Source organism: Amphiprion ocellaris, chromosome 16, assembly GCF_022539595.1.
Source record: "Amphiprion ocellaris isolate individual 3 ecotype Okinawa chromosome 16, ASM2253959v1, whole genome shotgun sequence".
In the NCBI taxonomy this organism is placed as follows: Eukaryota; Metazoa; Chordata; class Actinopteri; family Pomacentridae; genus Amphiprion; species Amphiprion ocellaris.
Window position 1 is genome coordinate 25,960,094 of NC_072781.1, and position 12,164 is coordinate 25,972,257.

Below are 12,164 nucleotides of genomic sequence, written 5' to 3' on the forward strand. Positions count from 1 at the left end.
ATGTTCGCCTCGGTGGGCCCTCGGGGCGGCCCGCGCCCACCAGTCGCCCCGGCCATCCCGGAGCCGGACCTCAGCCATCTGACGGAGGATGAGAGGAAGATCATCATGGCTGTGCTGGCTCGGCAACGGGAGGAGGAGGCAAAGGAAGAGGCCATGTTAAAGTAAGGGAGGGAAAAGAGAAACATAGTGTGTGCGTGCGTGCGTGCGTGTGCGTGTGCGTGTGTGTGTGTGTGAGAAAGAGACTGGGCCTGGGCTATTTCCATTCTGAAAAAGTCCGTCCACCTCTGCTCTCTCTTATGGATGAAATGTTTCAGCATCTGGACCTCTGCTCTTCTCCACTGTATCTGACCATGCATGCATCCTGCAGGTCCCTCTACACACAACTCACTCACTCACTCACTCACTCACTCACTCACTCACTCACTCACTCACTCACTCACTCACTCACTCACTCACTCACTCAGTCCAAATAAGCTCCAGGTCTGTGCCACAGCAGACATGCACAGGCCAGTGTGGGCTTTAGGTTCACATCCAGTTCACAGATTCTCACTACTCCAATCAGAGGCCCAAAGAGTGTGCAGGATCAGGACTAACTTTCTCAGGGGGGAGGAAGGAGGGGATGGTTGGAGGATGAAGGGGTGTGTCACCATTCCCCATCATCATCATCATCATCAGCATCACACTCCACTCATGAAAAATACCAACTAATTCTCATCTGCACTAATATTATCACTATCACCCACACCAGCGCTTGAGTCCGGTGGAGAGTATTTGTGCTGTAGCTGAAATATATCATTGAGAGATGCAGTGGGAAATTGCAAAAGGCTCAGTGAAGCCTGGTATTGAGAATAGTAAAAGTAAAACCCTCCCTGTTGGATTTTATCTGTGCAGCATCCATCTCAACAGCTGCTGTTCTCAGCTCTGGGGTGCGGTTGAGCTTTTCCCAGCCTTATGCACTGTATGTAGGCCAGTGCTCTTGCAACAGACATCAGGCTGTTATAGAAACAGTAGGCCTGTAGCAGGGGAGGAAAAGGTGCCTGTGTAATCTTATTTTGAATCAAGAGTGACTTATATTCACTGTGTGCATCCACCTCCTCCTCCTCAATATCACCACCACATATGCATGGAGAAAAGTCTTATTTGTCGCTGCCATCAGTACAGAAATGAACCCACATCCACCTCCTTCTCCTCCAGGACCAGTAAAGGCATCAAGCTGAAACTATGCCTTTCTCATGTTTTCTGCATGGTCTGCATGGAAGCTGCATGCATAGTTGTGCAGATAGATAGATAGAACGACCCACCTAAGCGAGGCGCTCCTCAAGCTTTACGTCCCTGTTCTATTTTAAGCCCTCCGTGCGGACTGATGGCCCAGCACTGGAACGGAAGATCGATTCATTGCATCTAAAGAAGGAAATGTTCAATATATAGCTCTGGCTCTAAGTGGCTATGCATCATTTTCAGTAATGTATTAAAGAGCCGTGGATTCAGTCATGTCATAGTGTAACGGCTGCAAATAAGGCAAGCTATCAGCACATACATGTCATAACCTATACTGGCTTCAGCACCGTTTCATCTCACCACTGTTTGGAAGGAGATTGCCATAGAAAAGCTGTGTATGTTTGTGTGTGTATGAGTGTGTGTCCTTACAATTGGGTCTGCACTGAAAAGCTGCACTGGTTGACTAATACATGCATGGTGAGTGTACTAGGATAGGGTAGTGTGGGTTGTAATGCAGAGAGGCACTCCACTTCTGAGCTGTTTAAGGTACACACATCAGTTTTCTTGATATTAAAGCATATAGGATCACAGTATGTATGCCAGCCTTATTGTGGGTATAAAAACAGTGCTCCAGTGGTAAAAAAAAGAAAAAAGTACACATTTAAACACTTGCTACAGTCTTGTATACCTTCTTTTAATGCCCAAAACCCACATACAAAAAAGAAAAGCTAAAGCATGGGAACATAGCACAGCTATATACACATAATCAATTAGTAGTATTCAATTACTGCATTATAAACATAAATATTCACCTTAGCTACAAATAGTATAACTGTGCATTTTATCTTAGGTTTAGCAGGTAGACTAACCCTCCTCACTGAAGCAATGGAGGGATAAGTGTAGCCTTACTCTCTGGTAATAATGAACAGTGTGCATCCCTAAAACTAAACCCTTATTTCCATATCTCGGAAAGTTTGCATATGTTTCTACCCTCACATTCAATACAGAATACACACACATACACTGTATGTAAACCATAAAGCTCAAGAATGTTTTGCACTGTAAGTGTGTGTCGTGTGCTTTGCTGTTTCTTCTGTACTAGGATGCAAGATGAGCTATAATTCAGCTGCGCCATTTATGTCCTGTACAGTCTTTATAAAATGTGCCAGCTCTGCTGACATAGCCATGATGCACTGTATTTATATTGTTATCTGAATGAGCAGATACAGAGGACCAATCCAACACCAGTTCTGTGATTTTTTCCTGCAATTATATTGCCTTTTTTTTTTAATCTAGAACCAATGTTTATATAACATAAGGCCTTAACACAAAAAACTGCTTGTTGTGGAAGGATTAAGTGATAATCAACCGATCAATATTATCACTCTATCATTGGTGTCAGTGCTAAACCTTAGATCAGTTTGTACATATTTGTCAAGGATGATGCAACATTTACATCGCAAGAAACTATTTGGTAAACCACGCTGACAGATATTCATTGGTGTCCTTTCATTTTTAGACAGTATTAAAGTCTATTAGCTGACCAAACACTATGATTTTAAACCAGTACTATGCAGACTTTTCAAATCAATCTGCACCTCAACTTGTTGAAATAATTTTCATACCATACAGAGGTGGACAAAAATTGTATGTGTTATAGGAAATGTTGTAGGAAAACACATCCAGAAATGTAAACACTGGTAGCACTGGTGCGATAAAATGTGACGTATCATTAATTTAGCAGCTTAAGACTTGCAAACATACTTGTAGGTTAATCTTCAATTTAGAAGGAATGCTGTATCCGTTACCAAAGGAACCTACAGGTGTCAAATTTACCTCGATCACAATTGTATAATCACCTTCCAGCCAGAACAAGAGATATCCCCATTCCTGTTGTGCCAAAAGTGTCTTTTAATACACAAGCTGGGTGCCCACAGTATTGATGATAAAAAGACATGTCTTGTTTTCAGCAGTGTGGGTGTTGGCGGGGAATTCTCTCTTGAGTTCCCTATGTGATCAGACTGATCAGGGTCCACTGTTCATGTTTATGGATGAGATGGTTTTGAATCATGCTCTAAATGTATCAGGGGACATGCTGAAAACATGTCATTGTTGTCTAAGGCCTATCATGGATGCATCTGAGATGCTGCAATGTGAGATGAATGAATGAGGATTGTTTTAAGTTTGCAGGGCTCCAGACTAACTTTTTTTCCTAGGAGCACAGTGGCACCTAACTTAAAATTTTAGGAGCGCAAGCAGAAAAGTTAGGGGCGCACACCAAAATCGACTTGCAAAGTAAATATTCACATTTCCTCTCATTTTCATTGTATTACAGATAAATACTTGAACAATAAAGGCAGAAACTATAATGTTTTCTATTCACATTTTATTGTGCAGCAGTTTACACAACATAACAAGAAAAGCACTCAGAGAGCGCAGTACTCCACCAAGGCTGTTCAGTTGATGTAGCATTTCCAACGGATGAAATCTTTAATAAAAAATGACCTTACGCTGAGCACAGGCATGTGTTATGCATGTGCATGTTATGTATGGATACTGAATTGCATGTAAATTACTCTTATAAAGGTCTGTTGATCAGTTCATGAATTTTGGCAAGCCTTCGTTTTGCTAGTGTCAAAATAACCGTTCCCTCCAGGCTTTTATTTTGAAGGCGTATTTTTAATAGTACGGGCTTTTACTTTGTAACCATTCCAGCGGTACAGGAAGTGTTTATCTAAGAAGCGGTTTCTTGACGTGACGAAGACGCTGCCGAAAAGTCCGAAAATTCACATATAGATGAAAGAAAATGGTTCCATGCTGTTGCTGTCTAGCAAAGGATGTGTCTAAACTTAGAAGCTCCTAGCTGGAATGGAGACAAGCGCTTACGGTGTTCCTGAAGAAGGACAGAAAGGTGAATTTGTGTTCAAAATAAGGCTGACGGCTTTGTGAAACATCAGGAGCTTCACCACCATTCACCCCCCGCTGTCACACACATTGGCCCACCTTCTTCTTCTTTGGTGTTTGTCGCCTTTCTTCTTCTTCTGGAGTTCATGTCGGTTGGCAAACCAGCTCATTTGCGTGTTGCTGTCAACTACTGGGCTAAAGTGTGGAGCAGAAGTTTGTCAGCAACAACAACAAAAATTCAATAACAATTTTAAAAAATCGGCAAATTTACTGGTCGCACATTCGGGACTAGATGAAAAATTCACTCGCACTGTCTCAAATTTTAGTCGCAAAATGCAATCATTTAGTCGCAGTCTGGAGCCCTGGTTTGGTTTGCATTTCTAGCATTTGTGGCTTGAAGTCTCTTCCAAACACTCTTCTGTTACCACTCATGAAGAGTGAGAACATTATCTGAACCACTTTGAGTAAATATCATTTAAACGCAAGGTTTAACCCAGATAAGAATACAATGATTTGCAATCAGTTTAAGCTAGCAGTTTGTATGTAAGCCCAGTGTAAGATCAAACCAGGTTGGAGCTAATGCTTATATTTAGTTGTTCAACTTATATAAACACCAAAGAAGAAAAGTGAAGACATGTCTGTCAGAGTTTGTAAAAATTACAACAGCAGGACGAAGGTCTACAGGATCCTGAAGTGCATCCAAATTCTACCTAGTTATCTTTTGAGACCAACTGAATTATCTAAGCTTGATATTGTTGGTTGTATACTAAGTGATTGAAAGTACAAGGAAGCTATTAGAAACCAAACCAAAGTAACTGTAAAGTGTTGCACTAACTATTTTTCTAACGTTGTGTGTTTCAGAGAAGAGAAGCCCATCCAAGCAAGAACGGTGAACCTGGTTGGGCAGAAGAAGCCTCCACAGCAAAACGACGTCCGGTGAGTGGCAACAATTGTTGTCCAACTGCCAGCTCTATACCACCCACTTGATATGGAACGTAAAACTGGCACAAAGAGTTAAAAATGCAAACTAATAGTTGCCTTTGTGTCACATTAGCGTCATTTCAGTCGCACAAAACAACCTTCCATCAAGAGTCTGTTCGTATGCCTCATATTCATGCATTTGTAGTGAAATCCAGTTTACACCTCGGATGAGTCAACAGTATAAAAGATAAACCAGCGCCGTGGTGACTATTTTTTCCAAGTGTGACTCAAGCAATTATTATGCAATTTGGATGATACTCTAAGTGGAAAGGAATTGCACAAGCACCTTATTTAGACTTTTAAATTTATATTTAGGAAATATGCCTCAGTTGATGTCATTGAAACTGTATTTTAGCAAGCCACACTTACCTCCTGAGTTACTTTATTTCCTGTTAAACACACACAGCCTAGTAGCTGTCTGTCTGCCAGACAGCTACTGCATAGCTTCCGCTGTAAAGATGGACGTGACAGTCTGATAAGTCCAGTCCATTGCCGGTTGAGTCATTAGACTAGCTGATGTTGTCGTCCTCCATAGTTGCTGGCTTAAGACTGGATTCAGATGCTTCTCACGGTTTGCTTGGTTCTCCTGCCAAACTGCTTGTCTGGAGGACTGACTTCTGTCGTGTTTTTGTGTGTGAGACATGTTTCACTTTAAGTTCTTCTCACGTGCATCTGGAATTTCACATGGAAAACAGATGAACAATGCAGTATGATTTACTGCAAGGTGTCCATGTGTCTGGGTGTCATTTAGTCCTTAAAAATTACAATTAGGCTGAAATCCACAATTCTAAAGTCTGAAAATTGCAACAGAAATGGCAAATGATGTTTATGTTTAGTTGGTTTTTGTTTGAAAATCAAAGATGTTTCTATAATTGAAGATTTCTAGTTTCAGTATGATGTAATTGCAGTAATTCTTAAACAATGATTACTTTGTGAGCACAGAAGAAACAGCTTCCATGAAAGAAACTACAAGTGTGGCAGCAGGCAGAGTGCTTTGGTGTCATCTGAATCTGTAACACTCACCAACGCTTACCAACAAAGTTTGATTATTTTTTTCTGAATACTGCCATATGTACTGTTGAAAGGCTCTCTGGTAAAGCTGTATTTTCCATATATTTTCCATTTAAATTTCACTGAATAGATGGAGTTGAAAGAATTGATGGGTGGATTTATGCTTCTGTGATGATACCCAAAAATTGGGAGCTACTTCAATGTAACATGTGTATAAAAGAATCTGGAGTGTAACACCATTAGTGCATACTGATCTATGTGTTGCTTGAACTGATGAAGTAGTTTTAACTGTGGCTGGCATTCTGCAGTGGTGGTGGCTTACTAGCTAGCTAGCTAAAGCTTGCATGCTATCCATAGTCAGTTCCAGTTCTAAACTAGCTGCCTGCTAGTTAGATTACTAGTTGCAAAAGGAACAATGACGTTTACTCAAGAGATCTAGCTGTTGTACTATTGTCTCTAGTTTCATAAGCGATGTACTCTTACAGAGCTGGGTTGAATCATAAAAGGTGATGATGCCAAAAAGCCTTAATACCTTCTTCTGTTGTGCACAAAGTGATCCTTTACCTCAAAGATCCACATGGTGAAGCCATACAACTGACCAATAGCAAGAGTTCAACAAAGTTTAAGTGGAAACAAAAGCTTTGTGTACAATTTGTGGCAAGTTTTGCTGCTTAAATGCTGTTGTGACTGAGACTTTGTTCTTCCTTACTAACGCTTTCTGATTCCATATATGAACGACAGCAAACTGAAGCACTATCAGCAGAGATAGCGTACAAAGACGCTTGAGCCATAGAGGATCTTCAGCTAGCTAAGCTAAATGTTTCCATTGCACACCTCCAAAAATGCTCGCTATCTTTTCCCCACTTTGCACCAGATTAAAATAATAGGCTTTTTCAGCCAAATAGTGTTGAAAAGCTGTAGGGATTATGTTGGATACCAAGGGTTGTGAAAGTAAGACTTCATTGCACTTGAATAGGCATGAGTTCAATCACCAGTTACTGTACGAAATCTTTACTAGAGAGGTTAACAGTGATTCCCAAGCAGCATTGTGCAAAGAAATTTCTTATTACAGGGGTTAGAATGTGCTTTCTTGTCAGAGATCAGGACACTGAGGAATTGTGAACATACCTAAGCAATCTTGGGTGCTTTCAGGTAATTTGACAGAAGAAAACTCAGAAATAAAGTTGAAGCATCTCTTTGAAGTGACCACTAAAGCCAGCATTAAGTTCATGGAGACTTTATGTGATGACTGACAAAGAGGCTATTGCTCAAGTTAACTTTCAAATGTAAATATACCCTGGGAAATTTGCATTGGGCTTCAGTGGTGCCAACCTCTCTCTACTATATTCCACTAAACCTGTGAACTGAATGCTTCTCTTCATTTGCAAGCTTTCCAACTAGCATCATACTGAGAGTGCAGGTGGTTGGAGGTTAGCTTTCTCTGAAAAAACACTTCCCATCTCGTCTCCAATTAGTGGGGATTGGGTGCTTGATGGGTTGGTCAGGAGCAATCCTTTATAATGGAACCGCTCAGTGATCATCTTTCCTTCAGCACTGTGTGTGTGTGTGTGTGTGTGTGTGTGTGTGTGTGTGTGTGTGTGTGTGTGTATAAAGGCTGCTTATTTGATCAGTGGTTGTTAATACAGACTTCAATTGCCAACGTTCCTTGAAACAGACTCTGTCATTTTTGCTCTTTGATGTTATATGAGGACCTCCATCTCTGCTGGCCTATTTGCGCATTGAAACGCAAGTTTCCATGCATTTCTGTTCACTTCGACTCCTGCAGCCAGTAATGTCTTTTTTTGCCACACAATGATCAAAGGATAAAGCTTCTTTATGTTCCATTTGTGAGCACTATATATGTGTATTGGAGTGTGTGTTTGTGTGCGTGTGTGCATGTGTATGTGTGTGTACTGTTGGATCAGTGAGTGAGGTAGGATTACAGAGTAAGTCAGCTGGAGCACATCTGCTTCTCTGAGGAATCCCACAATATGGCCCCCATTTATAACATTATACAATCTGTGCTTTTCCGGTCAGTATTCCCCACATTATTCCTTTGAACACCAGACACTACAGTTAGTGTTCTTTCTGCCAGGGCCATTGAGCTGGGACAGAGATTATATCATGTCTATAAAGTGGTTGTAATATCAACCACAGCAAATCTGGAAAACTGTTGGGCTCCTTGCAATATCACAAATGTGTAATTTGTGATATTGAGCTGTTTTAATAAAATGGAAAAATAACTGCTACTAAGGCATTTTAGGGCAGGAAGGGATTTTTTTCATGAAAAAAAATCTTGTAAACAGAAAACAGAGCGGAGATTTTAAGGGTTCAATCAATGACCAGAGAGAGACTTAACAGTATCCAGCTGAAGTTTGGTCATTCAGGGAATCCCTTGATGGCATACATCCGCTGCTCATTGTGTATTTCTCGAGACATAGCGTTTATTCACAGAATTATTGTAACACCTGTAGGAAATAAAGTGGGCAGGAAAATCTGGCTGCTGATGGTCAGCTTTTGCCAACCGTTTGTCAGGTTGATCGGCTTCTGGTGAGCTGGTGATTGAGCTGCTGGCAATCAGAAAGCACTGTGGAGAGGCTGTGGCTTGTTTTAAACTTGACCCTTGTGTACTTTTTGCATTGGTCTCTTGGGGTTTTTAAACTTTTAATAAGACCAGGAGTTGTCAAAGTTTCTTAATCTGTAGGGGAACATGTAATCCTTCAGCTGTAGCTAATCGCTGTATGCAAGGCCTCCAAATGATTATATCACCGTGTCACAATGCGTGCTATTAATGACCTTGAGTGATTTTAAATATGCGTTTTTCCTGTTATTATATTGAAATTCATGCAGTATCCGAAGATTATTAGTTACAGTCATGAATTAAAGTTTTCATGACAATAAAGCAATATTTTACATATTGGTGTTTGCACTGAGTTTAATTTATTCCCATGATGTTGTTAGGTTTATGCATTTTTGGACAAGCTCCTGAAATAATTACATGTCATTTGAACAGCATATTGATGTGGTAGCATACTCTCCATAACACACTGTATCAGTGGTAGAGCCTTTCCAAGTTAAATATAGCAAATACTGATTAAACCAGTTAATTAATGCCTTTTTTGTGCTGTTCCAAACTGGTCATGTCTGTTCTCTGACATCTCTATGCCTGTTCCTTCCTAAACGTTTGTGTAAATGCAACATGGATGCAGTGCAGTGTCAGGATGTTTACGCCTCACATCAACAAATGTGATTGGCCAGGTGTCCCCTGATAGCAGGGTACCATGGCGATGGTCCAGCAGCCCCGTAGTAACCTCGGTGAGCCCTGGGATTGGCGAGGAGTCACTTCCTCGCTTCCTTCAGGGATTGGCTGTTATCCTGGTCGTCCCATGAGTCTCTGCTACAGTGGGGATCTGGAAGGGACTTGGCGCACTCACATTTCTGTATGTTTGAGAGGGTTCCGTCTTTACTGGCCACAACACACATTGAGCATCACGTAATTTTTGTTGTTTATGACTGGATTTTCTTATGAAGTAGTAAACAGAAAAGAATGGCAATTCTGTGATTTGATGGTGTAACCCAAATGTAGACTTACAAACATGAAACTTTATGTTACCCCATATCAACTCATGGACTCCTTTTTAGATATAATTTAGATCTTATTTTTGTGTAATTGGACTGCCTGAAGCATGGCTAAAAGTCCAGAAACATAAGGAAACACTTGCTCTTACAGCATTTAAACAACACCTCAGATTAGCAGGACTTGTTTGGTAGAAGAAAAATTGAACCATTAAATTATTTCTGACTCTCTCCACAGTAACTTGTCTATTTCTGCTTACTCCACACTTTGCCTGTTTAGACGTGGGTTTGTGGAGAGAGTGTTCATCATGAGTTTAATTTCTTCTAAATATTCTCACATGGATATTTTTTGGATGATCTTTTCATACTTTTAAAGGAGACTGAGCTTCAGCTGAAGGGATCCCATCAGCTCCTTAATGCAAAGAAAAAAAGTCTGAAAGAATGAACTCTTTGGATCTTTTGGAAGTTGAAGACATAAGCAACTTATTTGCTGATGTCTTTCTCATTTCTTAGAGCAGATAGCAGCTACCACCTACACTTAAAAACTCACTCCCATACACAGTCCTGTATAATCAACTACTGCAGACTGCAAAAAAAGCTGCGATTGTGAGCGCCACCTCTTGGTAATAAGGAAGCAGAGGTTGTATCGAGAAATGTGCTGAGGAAGCAACTAGAAACATCAAGGTGCAAATAAAAAGAAAGCTTAAGAGCGTATTAAGGATTCCAAATACACTGGCACGTACTTTTAAATCTGTGGTGTTAGTGTTTTTGACCACCACCTTTTTGCAGCAAAGGTATTGGACTCTTCTAAATCCATTGCAGTAATGTCAACAGATGCTCATTGAAATGCAGTCGCTTGAATATTTAAAGTTAGTACCTTGTGTTGGTGCATTTAAAACCATCGAAGAAGAAGAGGGTGCCAATATTGGAAAATGAAGTGCACAAAGTGATAAAAACAGAACATTTGTGTTAGTTTTGCTGAGCTGTTTTTATACAGGCGACTGGAAACAATTCTGATTTTACAAAGTGATCTCAGTCAGCTCAAATAATTGCAATCAGGTAATTTTGTAATAATTATGAGGAGCCTAAATATTTTAAGTAGGGCTTTACTGTTGTAGTGTTGCCACCTCCCCAGATCTCTGAGCTTTATTGTGTGTAATGTTATCATAAGCAATGGAAAACATGACCATAGACACCTACACAATTTGCTGAATGCAGCCTGGTGACTGGTGCACAGTGCTAGATTCTCACATACATCTTTTGTTTGGAACCCATCTATAGAGTGATCCAAGACAAAGGTGACCTTGTTTTCCACCCCAATGAGCAGCTTATGGACAGCCACAGTATTGGACAAACATACCAGTTGGGAGCAATGATTAAAAACATTGAACCGGTTCTTGGCATGTCTTCATTCCAAATCACACGAATAAAAAGTGTACATAATAAATCAGTGAACACAGCTGAAGGGAGTGTCACCGATCGTAAAAACTGTGCACAGACCATACAAGTGCTCCCCTTTATTGCTTGTGTTTGAAAATTTACGTGCAGCTTTTCGAGCTGCATGAATCGCTGCTGCAAACATGGCAAGCTAATACAAAATTTTCAGTATTTTTTTCCCCCAGCAAATTAGAGCCCTTAAATGGGATATCAGCATATCTAATGGAATGGTTTTGTGTTTTTTTTTTTGAAAGAGTGGAAGGAGTTGCAGGGATGTGCATTGCAAATGAACCTAGTCTCTAAATGTTGTGGTGTACTGCTGCAGTACAGGCTATATACTTGTCCCTATACAAATAAACTTTAAAAATCCCCCTTCAGACTTAGCTCTCTACATGTGTGGGTACATGGTAATTAATGTGTGAATATGCACTACGTGTGCGAACTGGATTGTTTGTGTGGAGGAGCATTTGGGTACGTGTGTGTGTACATGCCGTGTATATGTGTGTTTGTGCTGCCTGGCTGTGTATGGCATTGCCAGGCCATATGGAGCGCTGTCTGGGGAGCACACTACCCACTTAGCTCTGCTGTTGGCTCTGGTGCTCTCTCCATCTGTCCCTCCTCTCTCTCTCTGTGTCTCTCTCTATCTCACTCATCCCTCCCTCCATCCCACCCTCTCTCTCTTTTTCTCTTTATCTTTTGTTCTGTCTTTTTTCTTATTTCACTGCCTCCTTCACTCCTCTACACTCTGCGCTTTATCTCATATTAAACGGAATCCAAGAATAGTCATCCATGCCTATTTGTCTAATTATAAGCGTGTGTGTTTGTATATTAGCGAGCTCACTTAACTGATAGGGTTGTGTGTAAGAGACAAGTGCCTTCTCATCGCTCTTCTTTTCACACTTTTTATATATTTTTTTGCCATCTTTCCACTGCTACTGTGCTTTTGAACATCCCCTCAGCTGATGATGATGAGCTGCAGACCTCGATGAGCAGCCCTGAGCCACAGTACAGAACGCCCTCCTAACAGGTCCCAGACT

The 12,164-nt window shown here is 40.8% G+C and overlaps 1 protein-coding gene across 33 annotated transcripts in view; it reads left to right on the top strand.

Moving 5' to 3' along the window:
• Positions 1–12,164, top strand: part of LOC111570507 (regulating synaptic membrane exocytosis protein 1-like) — a 109,821-nt gene continuing 97,657 nt past the window's right edge. For all 33 annotated transcript variants that reach the window (XM_055018442.1, XM_055018447.1, XM_035949552.2 and 30 more), the window contains exons 1-2: positions 1–161; positions 4,984–5,058. In XM_055018442.1, coding sequence (XP_054874417.1) covers positions 1–161; positions 4,984–5,058 — 236 coding nt within the window. The remainder of the gene's footprint in view (positions 162–4,983; positions 5,059–12,164) is intronic.